At 37.1% G+C, this 24237-nt stretch overlaps 1 protein-coding gene across 4 annotated transcripts in view; it reads left to right on the forward strand.

Annotated features, from left to right (window-relative positions):
* Nucleotides 1-23255, forward strand: part of PPM1A (protein phosphatase, Mg2+/Mn2+ dependent 1A) — a 29220-nt gene extending 5965 nt beyond the window's left edge. For 2 of the 4 annotated variants that reach the window (XM_071745284.1, XM_071745285.1), the window contains exons 2-6: nt 8709-9560; nt 11345-11462; nt 16451-16559; nt 18916-18973; nt 21244-23255. In XM_071745284.1, coding sequence (XP_071601385.1) covers nt 8727-9560; nt 11345-11462; nt 16451-16559; nt 18916-18973; nt 21244-21273 — 1149 coding nt within the window. In that variant the 5' untranslated portion in view covers nt 8709-8726 and the 3' untranslated portion in view covers nt 21274-23255. Of the gene's footprint in view, nt 1-3010; nt 3033-8708; nt 9561-11344; nt 11463-16450; nt 16560-18915; nt 18974-21243 lie in introns of those variants that run through there. The other 2 variants (XM_071745286.1, XM_071745287.1) reach the window with 2 other exon arrangements.
* Nucleotides 23256-24237: the final 982 nt, after the last annotated feature.

Raw genomic sequence — 24237 nt, forward strand, 5'->3', positions numbered from 1 at the left:
GATTTTATGTTTCTGCATTTATAAATTAATCATACGAAAAATCAGGAGTCGATGGCTGATGTTTATTATTGAGGTTGGGAAATCTGGAGTTTAAAAGCCTTAAATTTTTTTTTTTATATATATATATATTTTTTTTTTTTTTAGAAAGAGCAGTGACCTTTGTGAGCAACTGCAGACACAGACTAAAAATTAAAGAGGAGATGGTGTGAGGATGCCATGTGTTCAGTTTGGCTAAAAGTATATTGGACTATATTCACTTAAATTTCAAAATAACTGTTTTAATATCTGCTAGTGAGGATATCTGTTAGTTTAACAGAAGGGTGGTGTGATTTTATGATTTCCTACACCTTACCACAGGTGATGATACAGATTATGTTAACTGTAAAAAAAGTGGCAGTTTCCTGAACTCATCACCAGAGATGGGAGAGAGAGTTTGAGTGTGATTGTTTTTTGTATTTCAGGAATGGTTCAATTGATGCATTTGCTGTTCTGTTGAGTTTTAAATTATTATTCAAGCCTCCCTTTGTTGGTGTCTTAGTGAATAATCCCATTGGAACCTTTCTCCACACAGTATCTTTTTCCTAGTTTAACACTTCAGATAAAGCACTGACAAAGACAAATTGGGAGGGTTTGACTTCATTCCAGTGGCTTTTGAACTACCTGAACAGTCCTGGTCATTCTAATAAGTCATCCTGGTCTAGAAGCTTTTTACATAAGAACTTCACTTTCCTCATTTGGGTAATGGCTGGATGGGCTAGGAATCCACTTCTGCCTGATTTTTCTAACTAAGTTTAGCTGAACTTGGTAAAAAAGCAGATGCTTTTTGTCCAGTTCTTTGTTTTCTTTCTGCCAGAGCAGTGGAGTAGTGTGTTTCTGCCTCTAATAAAACATTCCTCTATGAATCGACTGTTTTTTAATGGCAGGTACTGTTCAGTTGATAATAGTACCAGTGAAAGAAGATGCTAGGGATTCAAGTTGTAAATAAGAGATTTAAAAAAAAATTTAAAGAGTGGAGGTTTTAGCTATTACTTGGAGCATCTGATATGTTTAGATCTGTTCAGTTTTGGGACTTTTAGTGACTTGTACCCATGAGTAGGCCCATGGTGTCCAGGAGTGGGGTAATATTATCTTATGACATAGGTGATAGTGACAGAACTCTTGGTATTACAAACACTAGGAAAAAACTGTAATTCAGTTTTCATGATTTACTATAAAATAATTCTTTTTTATTGTCCTTTTCTGTTTCCTTTCTGCCCAGACTTTCTTTCTGGCAAAACCATACTGCTGTGCATAGTTCTGTTGGAATAGCTGCTGTGTAGTTTTTCTAACATAAGTAGTTTGGTTGGAATTCTCATTTTGACTTGTTTGCCTTGCTCTTTCAAGAAATTTGAATCTTACTGAATCTCATTGATACACAAAATGAAGAAGGGCCTTTCTTTCTCCTGACTTGTGTCTACATAGACTGAAGCTTCCTTGGATCTTCCAGTTCCTTTTTACAGTGCTTGCTTCGATGGGGCTTTGAATTTTGGCTGGAGTCTGCAGGAGTTTGTGTGCTATTAACAAAGCAGTTGTCTAATCTGGGTGTCTAAAATGAGTGTCTTTTATCTTCCAACATTTTTAAGCAAGAAATCTTTGGAAATTGAAGTATAGCCAGAAAGGTGCTGAGCTAAACACCAGCATAGACATGTTTTCTGCTTATTAATGTTTTCAAGCAAGAACCTTGGCTTTTCATTCTCCTACTGTTCAGAGAGCAGCATATGAATGTATGCAGTTACCTCATGGATTTCCATAGTACTTGTTAATACCATTTTGATTGTCTACACGGGTGGTTTTTTTTGTGGCTGAGCTTCTCTCACTTTGATACTTCTACCTAGTGCTTTTTTTTTTTTCTTGTATTTTCCCACCTCTAGTTTGTAGTACAAATGTTTAGAAAGTACCAAGTATTCTGTCTGAGCCAAGAAGTACTATCTTATTTGTGTTCTGAGGTTCCCAGCCATCATAGATCAGAACAAAATGAAAACAACTCCATAAAGAGATCTTGAAACTGCATCACCTTGTTTTCAGATTTCTGCAGAACAATTTGTTAGAAAGATTAATTACTTTTTTCAATGTCCAGGGCCTGCTTTTTAAAAACTCAGTTTACATTTGTCTCTGTTGGAGGGAGTTTGAACATCAGCCAGCATAATTCCATAGTGAGAATAGCAGCTCCTAATTTAATCTTGGAGCAGGTTTAGTTATCTGCAGAAAAGGTAGGTAGGAGCAGAAAAAAGATCTTTTAAGAAAGAACTGAAACATGTTTTTGGAGGGAGGGTGTCAGTTTAGAAATAGTTGCCTTCTGTAAGACTTTTTGAGCCATTAGCAGTCCTCTTCTAAGCCCTGCCTGCTCTGCTATACTCACACACACACAAAATTGAAATAGGAGAACAAGTGGGATAAAGTATTTTGCTGCTTAGTGTGGGGAGGCAGTCAGAAAGGTTGTCATCTCCTAGGAGGGGGAGGAATTTAAACAGAGAAGCAGCTATGGTTAAAAAACTATACTCCCTTCCCCCCCCCCCAAGAACAGTGCAGCTCAGTGAGATGGCAGTGCTTGTGGACCACCTATCTAAGAGGTTGAGCTTACAGGTGTCTCTATCAGAAGTTTAGTGATTTGGTGTTTCCTGCCGTGGTATGAAGTTGTAATTGTCAGTTATTAATTACAGGGAGAGAAGTACAGGCAGTCATTAACTTGCTTACCTTTGGGGGTTTTTTGCTCTCTCACTTGCATCCATGTGTAGATGTTCTTGTGTCTCTGAGAGCTTTGACGTATCTCTTCTTTAAATTCATGCTTTCAGCTGTCTGGCTTTTCCTGTTCCCTTTGTTTGCCACATGCCACATCTGTCTTAACATCTAAAAATCATTAATGTTATTGCAAGCCTTCTAACCCCTGTGGGTAGTTTCTTCTTAACATTCTTCTATTTGCAGGTCTCTTACTGAAATATAATTCAGGCTACAGTTCACCAAGAAGCCTTCTTCACCAAGAAGCAAGTGTTCTGGTGGGGAAATTGTGTGTTAGTCCATGTTTATTAAAATAGCCCCATTTCTGTATTTCAATTTTTTTTGCTTTTTCATATAGTTTGCACCTCCTGGTTGGCTAAATATTCCTGTGTCTGAAAGTATACATTCAGAAATATTGACTGTGATTTTCAGTACTTGATGATGTTGAGCTGTGAGTGCCAGAACTCCATCATATAGCCTCTAATAGCTTTTAAATAGTTTCATTGGCAAGAAGCTTTTTCATGACTTCATTCAGCCCATGACTGTGGTGTAATTATGTCTCCTCATCTGCGTGTTCTGTTTTATTTTAGTCATTCTTCCCATCCCTGGGGTGTTCTCTGACATGTTTTTTTGTTCACATTCATTGATTTGGGGCATCTAGTACATACTGTCAGTTTTTCATTCAGGCACCAACTTCTGAAAACATTTGGATGTGCACAGTTACACACTGACCTCTTGCCTGCTTAAGGCAGGGGGAAAAATTGCACAGACCACATTGAAGTGATCAGATGCTCTATTCAAGAGCAGTCTGTATAATTTGGTGACTTCTGTGTCCTGTTGTTCAAGTAAAGGTTGTAATCTTTCTTCATGGTGCTCATTACGAAACACAGGGTGTAATGTCACTGGGAGAATTGTTCCAGGGAATTGGAGTACAGGGACATTTTTCTGCTTAGTTAGAACAAACCTATGACTTCAGTCTGGTTCATGTAAGCAGCTTATCCTAGTGGAGGGAATACAACATGAACATTGTTTAGAAAGGATTACTAACTTACATGTTGTTAAAGTACAAGTTTCAGATGGGGGTGGTTGGTTTTCTTTGATAGAACTGTCAAATCCTTGTCTGAATTCCTTGGAAAAAAAAAATCCCTGTCTTTTCACAGGGCTGCATGGAGTTATGGTAACTGTCCTTTATGACCAATTTAAGACTTTCCTTCATTTGAAATTTAAGAAAATGAATAAGTGAGTAGCAAAACAGGAAAATTTGCTTTAATGTGGATTAGGAGATAGGGTTGTGCTGTCTTAAAAGCACAATTTGAGGGACAAATGAAGGGGCAAAGAGATTTCATGCATTCCAGTGATGTATCTGTGGTTGTCCGTGGCTGTCTGTGGTGCAGTATACTAATTACCCTCCTTTTCTTTGCCACTCTGTTCTCCAGTTGTGTCTATTTTCAAGGAGTTTAGCTACTGACTCTTTGGCATGCTCCATTCATTATTTCAGTTTTGTTTCTAATGCTGCAGTCCATTGAATTTTGGCACTCTTGTGCTTTATCCAAGATCTTGTTACTTGCTTTTTTTTTTTTGCTTTTTTTTTTTTATGTCCAAGTATTTATTCTTCCTTTTCTGTCTGCAAACTGAAACTTCATTTTTCGTGCACTTGCTATAGAGTCTGTCCTTCAGTTTGACCTCTGCAAAATCAGCATTTTGGAACTCATGGTTTTAGGTGCATTTGTAGACAGAAAGATGTGTTTCTTTAATATTTTTTTTTTATGCGTAGGTATCAATTTTCACTTCTTTTGAGAAGACTCTCTCATCTCCAGAGCCAAAAATCCAGGAACTTTGCAGAAAACTCTTTTCTTGTAGAAGAAAATAATGGAAGTAATGAAGGAAGAATCATCAAAACTGATGTTTGCTTGACTAATTGTGGCAGTTGCAGTGCCAGGTGGTGTTCTAAAGAGACAATTTTGGGAGAAAGTGTTACACCTCTGATCTTTCTGCAGGGCACTGCTACTATAGTACAGTTGAGAATTGTTCTCTAAGAAGAAAAAAGCAAAACCAAACCAGAACAGTGAGTGATGTATATTTGCCACTCAACTTTATGGTTAAGATCTTTAGTACCTTATGTGCATCATTCGAGCACCCTGGAAGTTGAAGCTTCCAGAGTACAGAGCTGGGTCTGTCTCCTACTATGAGACTGCAGTTGTCTAACAAGATTGCAGAGTTGTGCTAAGAAGGGGAAGGGTAATAAAATCATCTGGAGAATAAGGATCATAAGATGTAGACTCCTGTTTAGCAAGATGACTAAAGAAATACAAGAGGGCTAAGTTAAACTTTGCAGAATATATTGCTTTATTGCACATTGTGCATGCAGACTATTCTGGGCCTGACTTCTCTCTTTGATGTTAGTGCATAACAAAGTTGTGCTGCAACTTGGGCACTTGCACTGCTATAGGTCTAATCTGATTTGTGTACAGACTTATATGCTTAACTAAAGGCATCATTCCAGCTTCATCAGCACTGGGCATAAACCACCTCATGAAAAATGTACTGGTGCTGTAGGTAGACACTGATGTGAGAAAGATGTTTCTGTTGATATGGACTCAAAAATGAATCTGAAAGATATTTTTAGGAGGAAAGAGGCATGCTTTTCTTCTGTCAGCCTGTTTATGTGTTTTGGCCCCCCTTCCCTCCTTTCTTTGAAAACTAAGCTGGGATTTTTTAAATAGCTAAATCTCAAATTCTTCAGGTTTTAGTCACACGGAAGAATGTGGGGGGAGAAGTAGCAGGTAGCCTCTGATTCATAAGAATTCACAGGTTGGTTGTGTTAAACTTTTTTCTGAATAAGAATTGAAATTTTGGAAAAACTAAAAAGTCTTGGTGTTTTCATCCTATCCACAAGTAACCCACGTATTCCCCATGGATACCCTATGGATAGAATGAGGATTTTGAAAACCTGGTCTGCTCCCCTTCAGGTTCAGACAGGCATTCGGGTGGAAGTACAATTATCCTGAGTGTTGCAAAGAAGGCAACTGCAGTCTGTTAGTGCAGTTTTCAGAAGGTGACTACTTTATGCTGTGGGCTGTGAATAATTTCCTAAGTAGAAGTTATGTGACCACATTGTGGTTATCCTCCTGTCTGCTTCTGTTCACATCTGTGGTGGGTAGCATGCACCCCTGAAGAATCATTTGTCAGCATCTCACCTTTGTTTCAAATACCAAGATCTTTCAGTTTACCTTCTGGGGAGGATAAGGCAACTTGATTTTAAATGGAGAGTGGATTTGTTAATTTTTGAAGTCTGCTAGCAGTTCTCCATGAGTTACTAGAGCTGTGTGTGACCTGCTGCTGTATTTTTAAACGTAGTTTACGTGACAAACTACTGAGAGGGAAGAACAGCTTACAAAGCACAGCTCCAAATACTCTGTACCTAGTAAAGTGAGAGATCAGAAGGAAAACTGACATTAGTCCAAATTTGACAGTGCTTGTGGTCAGCTAAACTGTATCCTGTTCCTAATGCTTTTCTGTTTAATTTTGTTTTAAACACAATAATAAGGTAAAATACTTGACAAAAATGTTGCATATACCATTTGTGGGGCAGTTTGTGCTTTTTGAGCTTTAAATTAAGATGAAATAATAGAGCAGCCACTTTCTGTTGTGTGATTTCTTCAACAGTAAGGAAGTGTTAGGCATTACTTTAAACTCTGGTGCTATCATGTAGTGAAGAAGTCCATTATTCTGCAAAATAATTCCCCATTTGATTTACAGCAGCATTCTGTAATTATTTTGATCACTCTGACTTCACTGGAGTTGCATGTGAAGATAAAAAAGTCCAAGTCATATTTTTTTCCTAGCAACTGCAGTAATGTGAACCTCATGCATGTGCTTAGGATACAGACCAGCATACAGGATATTTTGTTGGCCAGTTACAGTTTGTGTGGGCATCATGTTTTGTGTTTGCTTGAAAAGAGACAGAACTTAAGAGCAGGGGTTGAGATGAGAGGAAGCAGAGGTGTGCTGCTGCTGACAGGTTTCTCCATACAGCTGAAGTATGTGTGGCTTTTGTTTGTTTAAACCAAGCACATCAGCCAAAGGGTGTATATCCACTCCTTGTGCCTCACATTTGAGTCATTACTGTGGTGAGATCAACTATAAACATTACTTGACTGTTTATTCTAACACCTAAAGATGTTTCAGAAAGGTTGATAGCTGGAAGAGGCAACCTGAAAAGCTTTGTTGGATATATTGTCATTTGTGTTGCAGCTGGAGTTACATGGCAGTAAAAGCATGTTATCCAAAAGTGGATAACTTAGAAAACTGGTCAAATGTATTTCACATATAAGAAGTTAAAATCTTCTAAAACCCCAAATACAGTAGTTTTCTGTTAATGCAGCTCTTTGGTGAGGGCCTAAGGTAAAATCAGTTTCAGACTCTTCTCACAGTTAATTTTTGTCCACTGTCTTCAAACAGAAAAGCCCATAGTCTTTTTCTGTTCCCTTATATTGTATAACAGTGATTTGCTCACTTTTTGATGGTTCCCAAGGCAGAATTTGCAAGTATGTAAAGTGTGTGACCTATTTTGTATGATTCTTTTTTAATACGCACAAATAAATGTGCATATTTTAAATGCACAAATAAACTGATGTGGATTAGAAGGGTGGGTTGAATGGTTAGGGTGTGAAAATCATGAAGATAAACCAGTCAGTTTACACTCCCTGCAAATAAAATTCTTATTCTCGTAAGCATGAATATTTGCTGCATCACATCCTAATAAAGGGAGGTGGAGGGAGGGTAGGATGTGCAATATATTGGTCTGGTTTGAATAAGGAAGCCTGAATTTACAATGCTTATGATTTTATTTTTAAACATTTCCTTAGACTTGTCAGGGGCAGTTGTCTTTCAGAGAAGCACAAATGCATTAAGATTTTAAGTAAATCTGCAGCACAGACATCCAAGAAGTTTGCTGTGTAATTTAACTGAAACTCTACGGGTGAGCTTTCACAAGATGGCTGAGCCAAACTAATGGCTTGCTGCTGCCTAAAGGGACAGCTGCTCTGTTCCTTCTCAGTCTTGCTTCTAGTTATCTGGCATTGCCTCTTCCTTTATGCAGCCTCTGGCATCATCTTGATCACTTGGATCACTTTATCTGTTTAAAAAAAAAACAAACTAAGTCCCTCAAACCTCCTCCCTCCCAAGAAAAGCCAAGTTAGCTTTTATTTCCCCATCACTACCAGCAGAGCAGAGTGTGAGCAGGACTTTGTGGCCAGCAGGTAGGGATCTTGGGAATGTCACTGTCCTAGACTCTTTCATTTGCTGAGTAACAAGGAACACAGCTATCCAGGTGTGTCAGTTTAGTCCTTGTTCAAATGAATTTCATCTATACTTACACCAGAGGCTTCTGCCAGAACCATGAGTAGGATGTAAGTTCAAGTAAAACAGCTGAAAATAATTACAAAAATGGAAAGTGCAGCTCAGCTAGTAGCAGTGTTCTTGTTTAAATTAGGTGAAAGCAATGCAAATTTGACTTGAGAGGGACAGAAAAGTCAGCTATGTATCTGTGTGTCGGGAGCAAGGAGGGAAGACAAGTGGGCAATCAATGTGATTGATAAACAAGCTTCAACTTTATTGAGAGTTCAGGGTTACATTTACACTGTTTCTGTTAATTATGCCTATGAGTCAGTTACTGATTGGCTACTACTGAAAAGTTACATTTACACGCTCCCCCCACTTGGGGATTTTCCACCTGGACCCACACCTTGTTTAACTGCTACCTTACTTTTTCAAACTCTGTAACAAAACCACCAAGGACACTGTGTCCTTGCCATGTCTGTTTACCAAGCCATTCTCCAACATCTGTAGTGGGTTTATTTTTGTCATCTTAGCATTGTTTGAGCTATTATTAAGTAGTTTCCAATAGGATGCTTAAGAAATATCTTAATTTTTTTTTCTCTCTTCCTTTATAGAGCTGAAGGAAAGTCATCATGGGAGCATTTTTAGACAAGCCAAAGATGGAGAAGCATAATGCCCAGGGGCAAGGGAATGGGCTTCGTTATGGGCTGAGTAGTATGCAAGGCTGGCGAGTTGAAATGGAGGATGCACACACTGCTGTCATTGGTTTGCCAAATGGACTTGATGGATGGTCATTTTTTGCTGTGTACGATGGGCACGCTGGATCACAGGTTGCCAAGTACTGCTGTGAGCATTTATTGGATCACATCACAAGCAACCAGGATTTTAAAGGGCCAGATGGGCCACCATCTGTGGAAAGTGTAAAGAGTGGCATCAGAACAGGTTTTCTGCAAATCGATGAACACATGAGAGTCATCTCCGAGAAGAAACATGGCGCAGACAGAAGTGGGTCAACAGCTGTGGGTGTCATGATTTCTCCCCAACACACATACTTCATCAACTGTGGAGACTCGAGAGGGTTACTTTGTAGAAACAGGAAGGTTCACTTCTTCACACAGGATCACAAACCAAGCAATCCACTGGAGAAAGAGCGTATCCAGAACGCAGGTGGCTCTGTCATGATTCAGCGTGTGAATGGCTCCCTGGCTGTTTCACGGGCACTTGGGGACTTTGATTACAAATGTGTCCATGGGAAAGGTCCCACAGAACAGCTAGTCTCACCTGAGCCTGAAGTTTATGAAATTGAGAGATCAGAAGAAGATGATCAGTTCATCATACTGGCTTGTGATGGTATCTGGGATGTTATGGGAAATGAAGAGCTCTGTGACTTTGTAAGATCCAGGCTTGAAGTCACTGACGACCTTGAGAAAGTTTGCAATGAGATAGTTGACACCTGCTTGTACAAGGTAGCCAGACTTGAGAGGAGAAGTTGATTGTGTTTTCACTGTTAGAAGTTTATGAACCAGATAATAAGTTTTTATTCCAGTCCATAAGCATCCAATGGCTTGTGTTAACATGGCTTTGATAGTAATTATTGTGATTCCCACAAACATGGTGATAGAGGGGGAGCAAACACACAGGAGAAACAGTGTGGCTTTCTGGGTGGTTTTGGTTAATGAAGAATTTAAAATCATATGCAGAGACATTTTGATCACTGGAAAACTAGGGGCTGATAGGAATTTATGGGCAATCCAGGGACAATAACCCTGCTGTTTTCTGTTACACAATATACTTTACAAAACCTTAACTCCCAGTACTTAATCAGGATGGGAAATGCTCTTTTCCTAATCTTCCATCCTTGGATATTCAGTAGTAACATTGTTGTCATACTTGTACCAATATGAATGCAGGATGAATGAAGGTAGACTTCATATTTTGCAGTTCAAAAATTTCTTCTTGACTTTGTGACTATTTGACTTCCCAGTTTTTATTCTGGTTTAATTACTGTATTTCTTATGCAGGGTTGTGTCACACAGCTCTGAAAGTAGCTCACATAGAAGACAACAGTTTTGTTTAACACATTTGGGTGATTTTTGTCCACAATAGCTTCTGCTTTGTATTAATAAGTTGTGGGATGGTGCAGTTACTGAAGAGGTTTGAAACACTCAGTTTTATAGCTCTTAATTTTCCAAAGACAAGCTCTAAGTCATAATGTAAAAAAGCCAACGTTTTTTACACGAAACAGTCAAGAAAGCATCTCAGCTCTTGCCACATGGCTAACAAGTTCACTCTGCCCCCTTGGGGAAATGCAGTTGTTTTCCAACACTTTGGGAGATTGATAATGCATATTTTTGTCTGGTAATCCTGAAAACAAATACCAGGGAAGGAACAGTGTTCTGTGGATGCTGCAAGCTTTTCAGTAGCCAACTGTTAGCATTTCCCTGTAGGTCCATATATTCTTGTTCTAAAGACTGGCTTGTTCTTGATCTTGCTGACTTCTGTGGATTTAATTGGTGTTAAAAGTTAAGCATATGGATGCATGTTCGTAGACCAAAGCACAAGGGTATTAATAGTAAACTAAACAGTTACTTTTCATAAGCAGAATGTCTTTGTATTTTAATGTATTCAAGTATTAATGTGCTGTTTAGTTGGAGTTTTAAATGTTTCCATTTCAAAGAACGCTATTGTGTGAAGGCCTGGGCCCCTTCGAGCTGGTCTTTTAACAGGTTCTCTCACTTGTAACCTTCCTTGTTTTAAAAGAAAAAAGGGGAAAAAGTCCCTAATAGCTGTGATTTTAGGTGGCAGAATTCAACACATTTCCACTTAGTAGTTTTTAAGAAGTGATGATTTTATTTACCCATCTAATATTCAGCTGTTTTCTCAAAATGACTGGATAGTATTTAAAGCCAGATGGACCTCAACTTTTAATTGTACATCACTCATTAGTAATGTCAGTTTTTAAAAGACAGTGGCCTGCCTGTAATTGGCTCCATGTAGTCTTCAGACCATAAAAGAGGAAAGAACAAAGTGATCTAAAAGTTGCAGTGAATGAATGGGCAGACTCCTGGAATTCTGTAAGGGAGCATTTGGTAATTTAGGCTAATGGTAATATTAATCCATGTCAGTTGTATTCTGATACTATACAGTTTATAGATTTTTTTGTGTGTGTGTGTGTGTATAATGCTTTGATGTGTACTTAGCCTGGTGTGTATACATTCTCAAATATATAATTTTTTTTCTTTTCTACCAGGGAAGTCGAGACAACATGAGTGTGATATTGATCTGTTTTCCGAATGCACCAAAGGTATCACCAGAGGCGGTGAAAAGAGAGGCAGAGTTGGACAAGTACCTGGAAAGCAGAGTAGAAGGTGGATCATTTAAAAAAAAATAAGTAACTTTGTTTCTAAACAGACCCCCTGGCCCCTTTCCCTTTGCAACAACTAAACTCTTAACACCTACAGGCTTTTTACTAGACCTTCAAGTGCCATTGGCCATCTAGTGTACATCTCTGAAAAAGACACTCATATAGTCCTAATGTGTGTCCTGAAAAAATTCTGTTATGAAAGTGCAGCAGCCTATAGCTCTGAAAGTTATTCAGGGTGGCAGAGAAAGAATTCATTTGTGTTCAGTGTTCTTCATGAGTCCATTGACAGCACTAACTTCTGACCAGTAAATCCTGGTTCCTGTTACATGGAGTTAAATAAAATAATCAGAGTACTTTGCAAAGTGTGAAGATTTGGAGTGTCATTTTTCCATATAGTAACCAACAAATTAGTAAGCCATAATATTTTGTTATCCAATTAAGGCAAGGTTGCAGCTTTATTACTGTCATCTTTAAGGCACCTGCTAACATATTTACTTAATTTGAAGGTATGTCAGAAATTTGAAAGTTAGTCTTGAAGCATTCATGATGAACAAAAGCTGGGAACTCATCCTTCTCTGATAATAACTTCAGAATTTTGCTTTACATTTGTATTTTATGAGTTGTTAAACTTTAAATGGCAAATCTTAGGTGTTTTAGTTCACCTAAAATAATCTGTTTGCCAAATGAAATCAGTTTGGTTTAAAATGTTTCTCATTAAGACTGGGTTTATAGTGCCTTTCTGGTATTTAAAAAAAACACAGCTTGCACTTCTGTTTCTGAAACAAGACAAGCTGTATGCTTTATTTGCATTTATTAAATCTGTTTTTGAAGTGGATTCTTCTAGACCTATATGTTCCAAGCCTAGTTGTATACACTCCAAGAATCATTAATGGTACACAGGGCACAGTACACAGTTCTTCACAACTTATGGTATCAGTGATCAGTAAGTTAGAGGAATATATTGTGCACCTTTTTTTACTCCTTGACTTACATGGAAACAACACAGTGCAGCTGCAGAAATTTCACAGAGGACTTGTCTACATGGGAATTTTGGGTTCAGACAAATTACTGTGAAATTTTAAAGTACTTCTTCAGGAAGTGTCACTTTTTTCAAAGGCTCACTCCCTCACATCTTGGCAAACCACAGCCATTCTGCCCCTGAATAACTGTCCAGACAGACATTTCATGTTTTAATGTAGCAATTGCCTAGTAAAGGCTGATGCAAAGGACTCAGTAGTGTGAATCTTTTTGACAGCTTAGCAGGAATATCCAAATCCAACACTGCATTGAGTTACCTGTCAGGTGGCTTTCTCCATTTCAAAGCAGTGAGCAGTTTTGCACCAGGCATTTGAAGAGCTTACTACATAATCCCACTCACAAAATTGGTGCAGAAGTATTGCTACAAAACCACACGTCAGTTGAGAGCATTCTAACTGTCCTAATTTGGTCAACTATTACCTTCATGTCTTAGATTATTTTTTTGTCTGAATTCAGGCAAACCCATGACCTAGAATACAAAAACTTGTTCAAGTTCAGGCTGAATCTTCAGCTGGTCTCATTGTATCCCAGGAACATAATGATGAGGAAAGCTGACACTTTTGTACAGACACTTCATTTTGTAAGCAAATAACCCAAGCACTGGAACTGTGTGATTATGGTACATACAACAATTTTGGCTGCCAGTACTTTGCATTTATACGAGTACAAAATTTCAGGAGTGAGCAAAGTGTGATACTTGGCATAGAGGCAGAAGGATTCTGTATGTAGTTAAAAAGCACTTTAATAATAATTTAATGTGATGATGTCTGGACAACTCGAGGAAATACAGTGTACTTCCCCTCAAGAGTCTTCGCTCCTTTTTTAGTTGTCCTCAATCAGTTGTCTATTGTTGCACAAAGATATTTAAACAAGTGAATATGTAGTAAACACTATTCAAGCCAGCAGTGATTTTTATCAGCTGTGTGCAGAATTTGGCCTTTTATACCTTCCCTCATGAGGGAAGTTGAAAGGCTGAACTAAAGTGGAACTTCAAGAGTAGGAGTTGATTAACTTCGTTGTGTTTAACTTAATTTTTGTGCCTTTGAATTTCTTCCTGGTGTAAATGGATAATTCAGTGTTGGCTGGTGTAGGGTAGGACAGCTACAGCATTTGAAACTTTAAACACTACAGTGAATAATCTTGCTGTTATCCTGGATACTTCCAGTAATGGAAGTACTTAACTTTAAAAACTTGATCTTCAACAGAAGGAACTAGAAAATGTAAAGGGTACTTTTAGAGTTATCTTACTAATCTATCATATTAATTTGAAGTAAAAATTCATTAAAATGGAAACTTGGTGAAAATGCATATTGTTTTTTTTATGCACATCAGCATAGTAATGAGATTTGATGCATTACTATTATGCATTTTCTTCTGCTTGTACTTGTGTTCCCTCAGCTCAGAATATTTTTTTATAAGTAGTGGTACAAATTTTAAGACTTAGTGGAGTGTAGTACTACTGATGGTCACCTAGAACAGGTGATTTAGATTTTTGAGAACACAGAAAACTTCTTACTTACCATACCTAGGACATTCCTTTTAACAATTTTGATCTGTTTGTGGTTCGGATTTGTAGCAACAGATATTCATGGAAGAGGCAAGTGTGGAGAAGCATCTTTGTGCCATTACTTGCAATAAATCAGCATTGCTCCTAAAATGCCACGTGAACTTCATGGTAGAAGTAATCAGTTATTCCAAAATGCCTTGCTGTTATTTGCACTAATATGTGTTACTGATGTCTTGACTCTAAAAAGAAACATGTCTAATTTTTTTTCTGTTCTCAATTTTTTACATAAAAACATTCCTTGATAGATTATACTTGCAATAGTTTTACCTATCTAGAGATAAATCATTTTAAGTTAGCTGATTTTACTTCCTATATTTCAAATTTTAAAAAAATTAAAGCTCTAGCTTTTTCTTAAACTTTGTGTGGGATTCCTATTCAGAACATAAAAAAACAGATGTGTTTTGAATCCTTTATTTTAGGGCTGGAAGTGCATTTTTCCAGTACTTGATGCCATGAAAATGTGTAGAAGGTTTAAAAGTAAATTAAGGGTGGGTGGGAAGGTTTTAAGATGTATTGAAAGAAGACAATTCCAATAAATCAAACACAGCTAGCAGACCCGACTCCATTTGTTGTGTCTTCAGTGTTCATTCAGTGTGTATCTCTAGTTATATCAAAATATAAATGTATTCATTTAGTGGAGACTGTATGTTAAATGTACTGCAGTTACAGGTTGTGAAACTGTGTAGTATAGGAAAACTACAAATTCCTTATTTTTGTACAGCAGAACTTTAGCACTAGCACAATGTAGAATATACTAGATGTTCAAAATTGCACAATAAAAGAACTTGGCAAACCAAATCTGAGATCTTTGCTTCTTATTCAGATTTAAGAGTGCTAGATTATGTATTGACTTAAATACTAGATGATAAAATGAATTTTGGCTGTAGAATTTGAGGAAATGGCAAGTTTTTGAGGTGCCTATGGTGTTACGGTGTCATGTTTTTAAAATGTAGGTTTTGAAGTAAACAGCTTAAAGCTTTGTGTTGCAGAATTTGACACTGGTTGAGGGCTAGACAGTGTTTCCACTGTACCTTGCAAATAATTTACACAGCTAGACTGAAAAAAGCAGAGCTGATGGTCTTTGTAAGCACACACAGTCCTGAAAAACTATTACATACACAAAGTAATTGATGATTGTTGGTTGGTTTGTTTTTTAACTAAAAAAGGACTGGATACATGGTGGTTTTAAAAGCTTCTAATGTGCCTTACCTCACTGATTATATAATGAAAACTTGGTATGCTCTTCTGGAATTATCATTTAGGTCAAAAACTGAATGCTAGAGGGTTGTTTGCTTGCTTTTTTTTTTTCTCGAATGTCATACTGGTGAATTCCAACTACTCTTCCAAGCTGTGTAAATGCTTTATTACATGAAGAATAGTATGCATGTATATACATGCATGTATTTATATGCAGGTATGTACACATGACTGTATGTGTCCTGCAGTATTCACCTGAAGATCAACAGCTCCAAGTCTTAATAATTCATATCTCGTATTTCTAAGAGCTTGTGTTTACAAAGAAACTCCTGAGATGCATTTTTTAAAAGTATGCTCGTTCTTTAAATTTCATCCCTATTTAAAGAGTGACTCTTTAGAGGTGGTATGGTCTGAAATTTCTTGAGTTCAAATAGAAATACATGCTGACAAGTTATAAAAAAACAAACACCAAAACACAGCCTAAGCATAAAGTTAAAGGATTAATTTCTTGGCAAACATGACTGTGGCTACAGTACAGATTCTCTTCACATAGAAGATGGGAGTAGGTCAGCTTTAAATAACTTCTCAATATTCACATATCCCCTCAGTTGAGGATGAACTGTTTCTTAAATGTCGTGTCCCTGGCTTTTAGTTTCCTAAAATTGGCATGTTGCTGTAATATAGTAAGGTACAAGTATTGTGTTATACACATACAGCTATGACAGTTACTTGTCTAATCTTTTGTTTCTTGAAAATACTGTGCTTACTATCGTGGTGATAATCTTTTGTCTTCTATTGCAGCCATAAAGTTGGTGCCCATATCTGCCTCGTGCCCAGAGCATTTTGTTGGGAAGATATTATATCTTCTTTTATATCTAATGTATGGCAGGAAAGCCATTAAAGAATTCTTTTCCCACTTTTATTAGGTAGCTGTGCATTTCTGAAACCAGTGTGCATGTTTCCAGTTCTCAGTATATCTTTGTTGAATCTGTTACAATTTCTTTTTCTCATGGAACCAAGGTTAACAATTACGGTGTTGAATATGGGCTGTCGTTTTGTTTTTAATATATATATATATATATATATATATACATTAACAAGTTAAGCTGCATTTTTATAAAACTGAGTGTTTCAATCTTTTGAAGTTAAATTTGGACTGCACTTACAAAAAAAGTACTTCTGATTCCCAGAGATCATAAAGAAGCAGGGTGAAGGAGTCCCAGACTTAGTCCACGTGATGCGTACGTTAGCAACTGAGAGCATCCCAAACCTCCCGCCGGGGGGTGAATTGGCAAGCAAGTGAGTTCACCTCCATGTAAATGTGCTTTTTGATTTAAAGCAAAACTTAACTGGAAGGCCACTCTTAAAAGTGGGGGGAGGGAAGAAGGGTATCGGATAAAAGGTGATGATCTGTTCTCCAATTCTTACTACTCTGTTCTGAATGAAAAGGAGAAGCATAAGAACAAAGTTAATTATGAATCACTGCTAAAACATGAAACTAATTTGGGGAAGGACAGAGGGTTTTTTAAGGGTGGCCTGAGTGTGTCTGTTTTTTGTAATTAACTGGGTCTTCTGGGTGGGAGGTTACATGTGGAGATGCAAAAAATAGTGCACAGACTTTAGTAGTAACTTGGATGTGTTCCACAGTGCTAAGAGTTGATATGCATATGATGCTTTGCTTGGCAGTGTTCTTTTCTTGTCTAAAGCTAAAGCAATGTTGTTATTGCTTAAAAGTTTGCTTTTATAGATCTCTCTGCTTGTGGTAAATCTGAAAAGGAGGTAAAAGTCTATCAAAAATAGAAAAGTGGGAAGTTAAATTCACAACTTTGTATAGGCTTTGTCCTTGAAGAGTTCAGTGTTGATGCTCTGTTGCCTTCTCAGTCTTAAAGGATGCCATGCACTTTGGTTATTTGCTTTTTGATCCAGAAAACTGTTCATGAACCTGTGCTGGGACGAAACAGATCAGGCACATACTGTACAGACTAGTGCACTGTTAACTCTTCAGAGTTGTGTTTTTTTTTTTATACTGTCACACTAAAACATGAATACTCTAAGAATGTAATTGAAAAAATGATAACCAAAGTGTAAACATAGCTTCCACAAAGCAGAGTTGTTCTTAGATGAACTGTTTGACTAGGAAAAGAAGCAATTTTATATATAATAGCATCATCTAATTAGGATATGTTGCTGTAGTCTTTGAATTATTGATGAGTCATTCATGAAATATGGCATACAAACTGATTTTTCTCAGTCTCCTTTGGCTACCACTAGCATCCTGGTTATGAGGCAGTGCTGAAGTGACTGACTTCCATGGGGGCTTTAGTGTCTTAGTGATGCTAGTTTGAATAGGGATTGGTGAAATTATGGATTTAATTGGATTTTAGTGTAACTCAAAGCACTGCTGCCAATTTGGATGGAAGATAATGCTTATCAAGAAACCTGCCTTTAGAATCAGCTTCCTACTTCATGTAAAATAAGGGAAACTTTCCAGCTCATACACGCAGTGTGCTTTGTGTATAATTGCTTGATTTTATTGCTTTATATTCAGCCTCTTCTACTGTGCCCTATAATCATTCACTTGGTTCACTGTGATGTTGATAGTGCTGCATAGTAGTTCCTGATTTTTCAGTGTTATGGAATGATTATAAAGCCTGTCATCTGCTTTTTTTTCCCTAATGCTCTTCTTTGTGATTGCTCTGCGTGCATTCATGAGCAGTTTAAAGGTTGTTCTTTGAAGTTTGTTTTGTATTGCAGTTGCAGCCTGCAACTTGGTCATACTTGCTTCTGCAGAAAGGGATCTGGAAGCAAATTACTTTCCAAGTCCAATCTATAATTTCTGTCTTTTTACTACCCTCTTTCCTTCCTATTTCCCCTCCAAAGTTGTTGTGTTATGTACTGGGTAAGACAAAAGCTTCCTCTTCCTTCAGTCTTTTTTTTTTTTTTAAAGTATCAGTTTTTCTTGAAAACCTTTTCACCGTGTGTAAAAACAACCAAAACCACAAAACAATCAAAAAAACCCCAAACAAAACAATCCTCCCCATGTTGCTTGTTTTTGTTGTTTGCAATTTTTATATTAATATTTTATCAATATATTTCCTATCAATACTAGAAAATTAGAAAATCCCAGAGATGGACGTTAATAACAAGCAATCTTAAATATGCCAACGATTGCTTTTTTTTTTAAAAGCAGAATGCAATTCTTGTGTGTCTGGAAAACCAAAACCACTGTTCCCCTGTGCAAGTGCCATATCATATGAAATACCTCTGCAGTCTTCATCAAAAAAACAAATGCCCAGGGCACTCAACAACCATCAAATTTTCTGACACCCTATTTGAAGGTCCAGAGGCATAGCACCAAAGCACGTTACAGCCTCAGCTGGATGTCAGATTGTGCTCTTCTCCTGCTGAACTTGGGGTGGTATTCTGCCTTTTTTTTCTTGAACCTGAAGATTTGAAGGGGTATGGTAGCTGTGTTCAGTGTTTAATTACAGTTAGGGCTAACTTGCAGTGAACTTGGTTCTGTAAATTTAAGAGCTTTTGAAGTTTGAGTTTTAAATTAAAATTGGGCTTGGGACAATCTGAGTGAATCAAAAGAAAAAAGGCACACAACCTTAAAATCTCCTGGTTTGTTTTTGTTTTTTTCTTTCCTCTCTAGACGGAGTGTGATTGAAGCAGTTTATAACAGACTGAACCCCTACAGGAATGATGATACTGTAAGTATCCTTTCTCTTACATTATCTTCCCTCCCCCCAGTTAATGAAAATTTCATCCCTCACCCAGTTATTAAAAAACCCCTTCCCCCAAAGAGCTAATAGCCATGTTGTGTTCTTTCAACTGTGTTTTGCAACTCTTTGCTGCTGCCTTTTGCTGATCATAGTCTCAAGGTTGGGTATGGTTGATTTGTTTGTCCTCTGGAATGTTATTATTTGAATCCTGCCTGGGTTTCCTAATTTTTTTCTGCCAGATGAAACAGAGTCTTATATTTTTTCTCCCTATTATGGGAGACATTTTCCTCCAAATAGCAAGAAGTGAAAGTTTGTACTTTCAGGTTAAACAGATTTGTAACTAACAGCTTTAAAGATGTATTAATTTTTTTAATGGACTGTGTAAGAACTTTTATGCATAAACATAAAGCACCTTACAGCAAGCACACAGTTCAGGATCTTTTATGTTGGTGATCAGAGTGACAGGGATCCACTGATCAGTGGGGACAAAATTCTATAATATGAACAATTATCTCAGCTTCAGCTACATCATTGGATATGATGGTCTGTCACCAAAATTCCTGTACTTCTTAAAGTAGTTAAATCAATCCTTTACCTATCACATGCTTAGATGTGACATAAGAGAATGCATCCAGACATAAAGAATTGTGCATTGATTTTACAGCTGGGTACGAGTGTGTTTGGCAGCTCTCATTATATCTTTACCATAAAAATTCCTAAATGGTGGCTGGAAAGAGGATGCTTCACCATCAAGATACATTCTGGAGCATGTCACTGTTCCACAAATATACAGTACACAAACTTCTTTTTGTGATGATGTTGGCAACTCCAATACAGAAACTGGCAAACAGCTCCTGTGTTTTTACTCACTACTGCTTTTATTCTTAATCCTTGCACTTGAAACATACACAACCATTTTGGTCTTTCATAAAATTGTTCTCCTTTGCTACTTCTGGTCTTTAAGAGAAAACTGGAGGTGGTACTTTTGCAAAGGGTAATTTTAGTGATTCTGGGGTGTGTGGGGGTTTTTTTCACTTACACCTCCGTGCCAACTGTTCTTTATGGTTCATAATGAATTTTGTGTACTACTGTGAATGAAGGCTGCAGAACTTAAGTGCTAAGAAATTACCATGCGTGGTATTGCCAGAGACTTAATTAGCCTCTTTTCTCTCAAAGGAATCAGTAAGTCAGTGCTTCTAACCAGGAGTAGCATTTCTACCTCCTGCAGCCTTAGTAATGATAATGAAGTGTCTAACAACCCACTGTTGTTAGAGCCCATCATGGCCCCTGGGAAAGGCAGCAGTGAAACCACCAGAGGTTGGTGTATGGAAGCATTTTGCTCTGCTGTCTGCTGCTGACTTGGCTGTTGCTTCTGCTGAGCTGTGGTTCCACTTCTCAGCCACAGTGTTAACCTGTGTGCCCAACTTTTGGGGAGAAAGCTGAATATAAAACAGAAATGGGAAAGGAAGCAGACATGACACACAAGGCAAATGGATTATGAAACACTACAGTGAAATATTCCAGTTTATTCTAGGATTTTTTTTTAGCTGATAGCAGGAATCAGTTAAACATTTTTCAGGGGTGTGGTAGTTACACAAAGTCCACTGTCACCTGGGGACCTAAATGAACCAAATTTTAGGGGTGCTTGGGCATTGGATGCATGGTTGTAGTGCCATGTACTGTGGCCATATGGTTACAATTTAGAGCATGGCACATCTCTGCATCTTGTTTTTTCTTATGTGTTATTTTTTTTCTCCCTGTGGTTTTACTGCCATCCAAAATTAAGATTTCCTGCAGTTGCCCAAACTACAGTTCTCTTACCTTAAATGATAAGTATTAAAATTTATCTGAATTATAGGAAGGTTTCAGTGGATGAGTGTATCTTCTGATCCAGGGAGGGAGGGCTGAGAACACAAAAGATGGCAAGAGGCATGTCCTGTTCTTTTAAGCTTGCTAGTGTATCCATTTTGTCTTCAAACTATTTTAGAAATGCTTCTGAGTAATGTTCATAGGATATTATTTTGAGGCTATTATAAAACACTTGGTGAGATTTTTAAAGTGTCTTGGTACTAATGATTTATCAAGTATACATGTATGTGGTTTTTAGATCCTTCTTAAATTGCTCTTTTTCTGAAATGGGAGAGAAAACAGACTCCTAAAATGATTGAAATATTTACCCTTTTCAGTCTGGATTATCCAGAAATGGCTGTAACTATGGGCACTCCAGACTTTAAAGGGTTCCTTCTTTTTTCTTTAAGGATTCTGCCTCAACTGACGATATGTGGTAAAACTGCTCATCTAGCTGTGGAGTTCACGTTTCATCCTTTGAATGAAAGTGCAGCCCAACCTCAGTGACCCTTCTTAACACCCATCCTCAACCTTAATTAAAGAAGGGAATATGATGTGTTGGTGAGATTGACGACAGCAGTATGACATCTAGCCCCAGGAACTGATCTTTTTTTTGTAAAACAGACTTCTGTAAACGTGATTTCAAACCATAATTCATGTTGTAAATCAGACTCCAGCAATTTATGTTGTATGATTTTGTTTTTGTAAAGTGCAATTGTCTTTGTACAAAATGCTCATATTTAATTATGAACTGCTTTAAATCACTATAAAGGTTAGAAGAAATGTTTGGCTTGTGTGATGCAACAATATATATCCCTTTAAATTCATGTTGTGGTTTTGGATTGCAAGGAGCAGCAGCCTAGCCAGCTAGGTGCTCAGGAGGTGCACAAAACTGTAAAGATAACATTTTGTTTTACATGAAAGCTGAACTTGTGGGCAACTTCCCAGAAATTACGGTGTGTGAATTTGCTTGGCAGTGGAGAAACAGTGAAGAGCAGTGCACATTCTTCAACAAATGTATCTCATTTTCTTGGATGCACTCCTGCTCTCTCATTGAGCTGAAGGGAGTTCTGATTTTGACTTCAGTGGGAGTTAAATCATTCCCTGGTAATGGTATCGTGTTCATACCTGTACGAATCTTGGGATTAGAATGCCTTGAGTCCTTGCACCTCTTTTTGCATTAACCCTTACCTGAAACTACTAATCACTGAGCACGAACAGGCAGCTTTCTACATACAGTAGGAGTCTGCAGCATTTTTACAATCCTGATTGGCTGGGTCTGCTGCTGTTCCAAGTAAAATACTTCGAATTCCATTTTATCAATAAAGCTTGATTTAACGAACGAGAAATTTATCCACAAATGTGTAATTCCTTTTTTTTTTTTTTTCCTGCCTTTTAAAATGTCAGTGCCATTGTAAATGATATTTTACTTGTGGAAGAATATTTTTATTAATTGGTAGCCCATTTTTAAAATGGGAAGGATTTTGATTATTGCCCAAGACATAGCCATATGCTAGAGGATGATGTGGGATTAATCTGTTACCCTATTTTTTACAAGTGTGGGTTTTTCCAGGCTTCTTGTGTTTGGTTTTTTTTTCTCCCCACTGAAGATGTGCATTGGTTTGAATTTGCCTACTGTTTGATAAAAATACATTTGTCAAAGCCTGACAATCTTTAACATTTTATGGTGTGTGTTTTTAATTGACCCACTTACTTAGAATGAGAGAGTAGTGGTTAAATAGTATTTGTGATTTGAGATATAGCATGTTGACAATATTTAACTGTTCGTTGTTTAAAATTCTAATTTAAAATTTTATAAGATAATAAACTAATTTGATTTAAGCTTAGCTTTCTCCCATTGAGCATACAAAAATTAAGTTTTCAAGTCGTGTTTGCAAAACTGCTGTTTTGTGCACCTTGTATTGTCTTTTTGGTTGAGAATATTGTATTTAATATGTAGTTTACTCATTTAGTAGGCAGATTCCCCAAAAGGAAAATCAGTAAAACAGGTAGATTGTAACATTTACTGCAGTTAAACAGAATCAAAACTTGATGTATAATTACTTTTTGATAGGAAAATGTAGTACAATGCATTTTGCTATATTTGTCTTTCCCTAACTTTGAAATATACATATTTGTATATATAGCCTTAAAACTAATGCAGAGTTAGGGAACACTGAACAGTGAAAAAGTAACTTATAGTGTCTTGGAACTAAGTATAGTATATACCAGCAAACTTTTCTTTGATCCCTCTTGTCTATGTGGGGTGCTTAAACGTAACTTCATTGTATTCAGTTTGTAATCTGTTCAAGCATGAATGAAGAAAAACATAAGCACTATTTGTATTTATAAATTTATAGCAATTTTTTGCTTAAAGAACCAGTTCCTTACCTACATATGAATAAATGCTTAAAATGTCTAATTTTGTTGTAGAGTGCAAAACTATAATAATGTTAAGTTATAGCTTCACAGGCACCTAATTAATAAGCATATTTAATGATACGTGGCGTATTAGTGCAAAAAGCTAAACTTAATTTAGAACAAGGCAGATAATAGTTCTGTCCTTTTTGAGAGAGAGGCTAAAGTTTAGTTTTGGAAACTGCAAAACCTTGGACTGGACTGTGGAACCTTTGAATTTTAAACTTTAAAAATCGGAAACAAAACTGTGGTGTGAAAAGCCATACTTCAAACCATGATCACTTAAACTTTCTCAGTGACAAGTGGTATATTTGAAGCCTCTTCTTACGAGGCCTCTTAAAGCTTAGAAAGAAAATAATTCTGCTGTTGCTACAGGTGATGTAAGTAGGTTTGAGGGTAGTGGAAGAAAGCCCGTTTCAGGCCTTTCTCTCCCCCACCTACACTCAGCACAGAGCACTGAATTTATGATGTATGCATAAACACTGCCATTTTAGATACAGATTTTGATTATGAAAGATACGAATTAAGTGTATAAAGCATCCTAGAAGAGAGGCAAGCTGTAACTTTTCACTGCTCTGAAAAGAAAAAGGCACTTTTGCACCTTTGTGCATCTCCTTCTTGCACCAGAAACTTTTTTTTAAATGCTAAAAACATTAGCACCTCAGGGGCAAGGCAGCAATTTTTGTTTCTTTTTCTTTTTTTTTTTTTTTTTCTTTTTTTTGTTTTGTTTTTAAGTATTGTGTGCTATTTATTTCCCTCTTGGAAAAAAGATTCCTGTGTGACAAAAATGAAAATTGTGTGATGTCAAAAGATGTATTTTTAAATACATGTTCAAATAGGATGGTCCCAGTTTGCTTGTTTTTAAAAGGAAGTAACGTTTGTAAAGGAATAACTTTGCTTCGTATTCCATGCAACTCTGTTTTCCTTCTACATTTGACAGCTTCACTGGCTTCAGTTTCTGTGAGTTTTGTTATAGTCAGATTAAA

This window comes from Heliangelus exortis, chromosome 5, assembly GCF_036169615.1.
Source record: "Heliangelus exortis chromosome 5, bHelExo1.hap1, whole genome shotgun sequence".
In the NCBI taxonomy this organism is placed as follows: Eukaryota; Metazoa; Chordata; class Aves; order Apodiformes; family Trochilidae; genus Heliangelus; species Heliangelus exortis.